The sequence below is a fragment of the Sesamum indicum genome, linkage group LG8 (assembly GCF_000512975.1).
Source record: "Sesamum indicum cultivar Zhongzhi No. 13 linkage group LG8, S_indicum_v1.0, whole genome shotgun sequence".
Lineage (NCBI taxonomy): Eukaryota > Viridiplantae > Streptophyta > Magnoliopsida > Lamiales > Pedaliaceae > Sesamum > Sesamum indicum.
The window spans coordinates 10,569,839-10,576,647 of NC_026152.1; the positions used below are offsets into that span (position 1 = coordinate 10,569,839).

The 6,809-nt window shown below is 35.3% G+C and overlaps 1 protein-coding gene across 1 annotated transcript; it reads left to right on the plus strand.

Moving 5' to 3' along the window:
• Window positions 1,033-5,921, plus strand: LOC105168204. Its single transcript, XM_011088181.2, has 7 exons — window positions 1,033-1,256; window positions 1,740-1,870; window positions 2,199-2,236; window positions 2,329-3,104; window positions 3,488-3,568; window positions 4,143-4,205; window positions 5,426-5,921. The coding sequence occupies exons 1-7, from the start codon at window positions 1,203-1,205 to the stop codon at window positions 5,480-5,482; spliced, it is 1,200 nt and encodes a 399-aa protein (XP_011086483.1). The 5' UTR covers window positions 1,033-1,202; the 3' UTR covers window positions 5,483-5,921.

Here is a 6,809-nt window from a genome sequence, read left to right on the forward strand (position 1 = left end):
TCTACTCCAAATGGGTCGAGCACACATTTTTTTACTTCCATCAAACTCAGTTATCAATTTTGATAGTTACTTATTTATTTTCATTTTATTTCATTTAATTGGATAAACATAAGTGTTAATTATACTTACATCCCTTTAAAAATGCAAAATTAAACTACACTCTTTAAAAACCTTACTGTTAACATTTGACCCTCTTTCTTTAGGGTTTGGACGATCAATGTTGATGCTAGGAGAAAAAATTACATAAATATCCAATTTGATTCCTTATTTAATATTTTTATGTAATAATTTTGTACTTGTAAGGAAAAAATATATAATGATGTTAACTAACTCCATACATACATATAAAATTACATTTATCACTTTATAAATACAAAAAATTACTTGATGGAGTTCAATAGATAAAAAATTTATATAATTTCTTTGTACAAATGTCATTAAATTTTTAGAGAAGGTATAAGTGTAATTTTAAAATTTTATTGGGGTACTGTAATTTCACATTTTTAGATGGGATCAAATGTAATGAACCCTAATTATAATATAATTTAGATTGGATATACTCATTGAGTGTGTTTCTATTGTTAATTTATGATTGACTGAGGGGGACATTGAAAATATTTATAAAAATCAGGATTGTGTCAGTGGCATAGAAAAATTCTAACTCAAATTAAAATTGATTGGATTAAAATTAATTATATGACAAGTGTAATATACCTACCGTATCATTAGTAAAATTATCAATCATATGACAGATGTATCATACTTAATCTATAATTAATTTAATTTAATCAAACCTGGTCTAGACAAGATTGTAAGAATTTTTGTGTCGTGGTGTAAAGTTTTTGAAAATATTATTTAATTATTTAAAATTAAAAAATATGTGATTTCAAGCCCAATTTCGGGGTCCAAATTTATTTGGTCCAATAAGAGTTGGGCTGACTAAGACTAATTTTCTACGACCCATTTGAAAGTGTTCTGCTCTTATGGAAAGCCCCAAATGACGCGCCGAACTTTCACGCGCAGCAACGCACACCTTTACATCTCCAATTTCCAGCAGAGCTAGTCTCTCTTTCTCTCTCACGCATACAACGACACACAGAGCGGAACCCTAACAAAAGATTTTGGTATTGTGTATTAAGGTCTCATCGAGTTTTCATCATTTTCTATTTTTATTTGATTAATTTGGCAGATTTGAAGATTAAATGTCGGAGACTTCAAGGTCTCGAGTTACCATCACCCTCGGAGGCACCGGGCAGGTAAATGTTCTATTGATAGCTTTCAATTTTAGTATTTATTGTTTTTTATGTTTGTTTTTGAAATTTATCGACTGGGTCTTGAATTGGGGATGTGATGACGTTTTCGTTTTAAGATTGTTGTGGAGATATTGATTTTATATTTTGATTTAATAGGGTGGGGAAGTATAAATGATGTAGAGTTTGTTTGTACGACTTGCTGTTTTCTACGGTGTTCTGCATATTGGTGATTGATATGAGAGATTATGCTGTTGTTAGTTTTTGATATTTTTTATTATTAAGAGACATCATAAATTTTGTTCTTTGTGTATGGATTGTATATGCAATCTGATTGTGCGTGCGGTGAGACAATCTGGTTCTGCAAGAAATTGGGGACTGAAGCTTTGATTGCAATTTGATCAAAAAAGGTTTACTGTCCATCTGCTTTTGAAGATGCATTTTTTGAAAACATGGAGCTATTGTTATTAAGTTGCTTGCCATTTTAAGGTGGTGAAAAAGGCTGGAAGTGCATTGGATAGTTCCTTCACTGATTCGCATCCACTCGTGGGAAGCAAAAGGTCGGTTCGAGAAAGGCTTGGGAATAATGTTGATTCATCCACCCAAGTCAGTAATAAGAGGTTGTTTCTTTTGCTCCTTTAATAATTTAAAAAAACTACAAATTTATTCCTCTAATTTTAATGGGCTGCTGCTCTTTGTTAGTTAACAAGTTTACCTTTATATAAGTCTAGGTGCTAGTGTGCATTCTTACATTAACCTTTGGTTTTATTTATAATTTTTGGTTGCCTAAATAAAAAGGTGCTTAAAATAGTCTTACTTTCCTAGGATCAGACATGTAGCATATCATTAACAATAAATTATACATGAAATTACAAAACATAAAAATATAATTCTGAGATGTTCTTTTCTTGGTCTACCACATGTGATTTCTGTAATTATGTTTTGCAGACTGCGCGGAGATGGTAGAACTGCCAGTGTTGTTGATGGTAACCAAACTGAGATTTCAAAATACTTTATTGTTCTTTTGACATATGGTTCGTAAATAATTTTAAAATTTGGTGATTTCAATTGAGCAAAGACATTCATCTTCGTAAAGATGATCTCCGATACAAAATCATGCAAAAGAAGTTTCTGAAGCAAAGTCAAAATAGCCAGCAGACTGGAATGGATCTCCGCAACATCCTGTCGAGGCCTGCTCACTCTTCTACGAATAGCATAGCTACACGGGAGAGGATGCCTGTGCCAAAGGATACAAAATTGCACTATATGGAACCAAGGGGTGGCAGACAAGACTTGAAAGAGACTAGGGATGGTGGACCTTTCCCACCTGTGACCAGAAATTCTAGCCATCGCATACCTGACTTTCGGGTCGAGTGTGCAGCTGATCCAAGGAAACAGTACATTTCAGAAGCCAGGGAAGGTCTCCGAAGCATTCTTGAGGCAGATGATGTTAGGCATCCTATGCCAGAGCGAAGTAATGCTAATATGATGGCTGATAGGGCTGGTGGGAGAGCTTCAAACACTGTGACCAGAATGGAGTCAGCAATTAATTCCTGTTCTCCCTGGACTTTGGATCGTTTAAGGCAAAGATCCCCAGATGAATCTTTTGCAACTTCTAGAGGTCTCTCAGAAGCAAAGAAAGATGAAATGCTGCAAAGAAGATTTGCAGTTAGGACATATGATGACGCGAGGAAAAGCTCGTATGCGAGTAAAGATGCTTTTGAGATCTCAAGGCCCATGATCTCATCAAACTTGGCTACAATGGCACCACCTACTGGACAGATGAAGACCATGGTACCAGTAGCCCCCCAACTTCCTATGTCTGGGAGTCTTGCCCAAAAAAACCCATATGTGGTCAGTCTTCTTAAGTCTTTTATGTTTTCTATATGTGAATTACTTCCGTTTTCTTGTTGCTGCATATTTTACCTTGATAGTATAGTTATCTGAATTCTCTGTCTTGCCTACAGAAAATGTGCTAAGGACTATCAGCTTATTTGTCTTGACTGATAGGCACCAGAAAGTACAAGAGATAACTGATGACAGAAATTTGAGTGTTTCAAAATCATGCGAGTTTGCTGTGTTTAGTAGGAATATTGTTATCTAATTTAAAAGACAACTCTTCATAATCTACCTGGTCTTCTATCTATACAAAAGAAAAAAGATGTTTTTTGAATCCTTTTGGTTTTATTATCCCAGGGCCTTCGCATGCATTAACTTATTTCATATTATGCTTGCAGGTGGATGATCATATTACTGTTGACAGCTTTTTGCGCTCATTGGGTCTTGAGAAATACGCTATTCTCTTTAAGGCTGAGGAAGTACGTGAGATTCTTTTGACTTCTCTGTGCTTTCTACGCTTCACACTAACTTTTCCTTTGTTGCATAGATCAGATTTGACGGCTCAGAAGTCTGTCTCAAGAAACTTTAAAAAAAAAATCTGACCGAAGAAATCGTTTTTGTTTTGAGGGGAAAGAAAAAACATTGTGTAGAGAATACATATATGAACGGGTATATGGATCTTCGCACTAACTTTTTCTTTGATGCATAGATCAGATGTGATGGCTCAGAAGTCTGTCTTAAGAAACTTTAAAAAAAAATCTGACTGGAGAAAGAGTTTTGTTTTGAAAAAAAACATATTGTGTAGAAGAATACATATACGACAGATTTCCAGTAAACTTGTCAAAGTCATTTTAGACTACGTGAAATATTGAGTCCATAGAGCACTTGATCATTTGGGTGCTTCATATATATGGTATTCCATGTTTTAAAAAAAATTTGGTGTTTTCCATCCCTCTGTTTCCTGTTTTGCAGCTATAGCTGTGAAGAAACATATTCTTCAGAAAATCAGGATATGTGGTATTCCCTCAATTAACTAAAATTTCCATTCTGTAGGTTGATATGTATTCTTTGAAGCGCATGGCTGAGAGAGACCTCAAAGAGTTGGGAATACCTATGGTAATACCTTTAAGTAACTCCTCTGTTTCTTGTCTTATTAACACATGTTATCTAAAGTACTTCCTATTTTTGGAACCACTCGGAGATTAGGAAATATAGAAGTGTAGTTGCACAATGTTTGTTACTTTGTCCCCATGTGGTGAGTCGGCTGAACCTGCATTTCGAATGCAAATGCAATTTTTTATGCCGTTTAGCCTCTTTTCAAATAATCACTTTTGGGACGAAATTCCATCAAAACGATGTTTTCATAAAAGTTACAATTTGTAGCTTTTAATCCCATCGCAATCACTTTTTATCTAATTACCCATTATACCCATTAAATAGTTTTTAATCATCTCATTAATCTTAAAAATGAGATTAGTTTAGAAATTTAGCTGCAGTTTGCATTTGTTTGATCAATTATGAAATTGTGAATCCAAATTCCATAATCTTTTTGGGTAAAATCAATTATTCAAAAACCAAGTCTCATAATCAGTTATTTTGAAATTGCTTATGCAACCGCCTGCCAAACTGGGCCTTTTATGAACTGTCGATGGTTCATTAACAGGGTGTTTGGCTGCGCTTATAAGATGCTTCAGATTGTTTGCAAAAATTTGAAGATGGGTGCCTCTCTGACAATCAGGTGACAGGAGCTTATGGGCTCTTCATAGAAATAATTGGAAGAGAATGCCCAGAAAAAGTTTAAGGAGACTCCTACGTAATTATTGAAATGTAAACACCTCTTATGTTTTATTGAAAGACTGTGATTACTAACTAATTACTAATACCTTATGACCTCTTTGCCTTGTCTATCCTGAGAAACTGAGAGTTAATTTTCGAATAAGATTTAACATCTGATAAATGCCTAAAATGTTCAACCCAAACTTTGTCCAACTCCATGTAAAATATAATATTTTGTACTCCTCTCAGTTTTGCTTGACCTGGTGAAGTGCTCTACAGGCTCTTGATAATCCATGATTATCTAGAGAACTAACCTGTGCTCAGTTAAGCTGCTGGTGCAGTGAGCCTGTTGCCATCAAGGTAAAATTGGATATGCTTCTGTCTATGGTGGCAACCTGATTTTTCAAAATGATATGTTGATGGTGTATATGGACCTTAAATCTAAGAACTGGTACATGGCTGCTTTCATAAGATGTTTGTGATGAGTCTGGTGTTAATCATTGTTGCATTTCCTCATTTTAGTTTCCAATTATTGCTTATAGATGGATTACTGATTGCAGGGACCAAGGAAGAAAATCCTACTGTCGTTGCAACCTCGTCTGAAACAACAAACATGATGGTTACATTTGACACATGAGATTTACACATAGCATCGTGCTTTTGATTGGGAGCTGACGCAATGTATCACCAGTTACTCTATTCAGCTTCCTAGATGCTTATTTTGGTGACCATTCTGCACTGAAACGCATTTACATCGTTCTTGATGTAACAAATTTTCTTTCGCTCGATCTTGTTTTTACGGTATCTTGGTCCAGGCATATTGCTTTAGCATTTAACACTATGCAAACACAGTCTGAAAATGAGTGTAGAAAGGGCCTACACGGTTCAGTTATTTCCAGCTGAAAAGGAGTTGATGCTCAAGTTTTTTGCTTTAGTAGCGCAATGGTGGCTACATCAGCATAACACTATCTTCACTGATCCAATTGTAGTATATTTCCTGAGACAGACCAAGATGATTTTCTCTTCTCCAAACTTAAGATTGATCGATATATACTATACAATGTGCATCATCGACTCTTCTCTATATAAGTACATGTATATGCATGCATGTATATATATACTTCCGTTGGGGACTTGCATGCATTTCATAATGTAATCCATGTTTGGAGTAGAGCGTCAGCCTTCAGGTGAGATCGACAAAGAGTGTGCATGCATGTGAGCGTGGGACAGATGATGTGGGAAGGAATATGAAAGAAGTGAAAGAACTTAGCTGTGTTCAGTTTCTAAAATATTCTCCTTCTTGTGCAATCTTTCTTCTAAAGTTGACTCTTTATATCTTCTCTCAGTCATCTCAAAGATGAGGAATCATAATTATTCTCTTCATTTACCTTCCAACCCTCGAGTGTTCACACACTTTCTCTCAGGAGTTCTCTCATGTCCAAAACTCATGAGTGATGTTAAAGTCCATATGGTTTCACACTACGATTATCTTTTGCTCGTAAGTTGCTGGAAAGTGAGATGCGACATTCGAAGAATGACTCATCACTTCTTCCAATTTTATAACATTTGCAAGAGTCGTCGTTCTCTCCAATAGTTTAGTCAGCCAGAACTAAGATTAGGGTCACATAACTAACAAATTTCTCTTACGTTTGGTGATCAGCCTAACTAAATTTTGGCACATGTTCTCACCACTACGTTGTTTTGGTGGTTGCGAAGAACCTTCACGGGATGGGAAAGGAAACTGGATTTTCCCCGTTTCCATTCTCTTTTTTTTTTTAAAAAAAAAAGAGAAAATATTTTATTACATGCCTTCCACGTTGGTTCTTACATGTAATGGACAACGGGGGCTAACGAGATGACTTCAATAATCTGGTTGAGATTCAAAACTTTGGTGTAATTAAACTATTAAAGTATCGGGTTGAAGTTTTATTTATGATTATGTGC

Coding starts and splice junctions, on each gene's coding strand:
- LOC105168204 (XM_011088181.2), top strand. CDS start 1,203: ATGTCGGAGACTTCAAGGTCTCGAGTTACCATCACCCTCGGAGGCACC. Junction 1,257..1,739: donor CCCTCGGAGGCACCGGGCAG/GTAAATGTTCTA, acceptor TGCCATTTTAAG/GTGGTGAAAAAGGCTGGAAG. Junction 3,105..3,487: donor CCCAAAAAAACCCATATGTG/GTCAGTCTTCTT, acceptor TTATGCTTGCAG/GTGGATGATCATATTACTGT.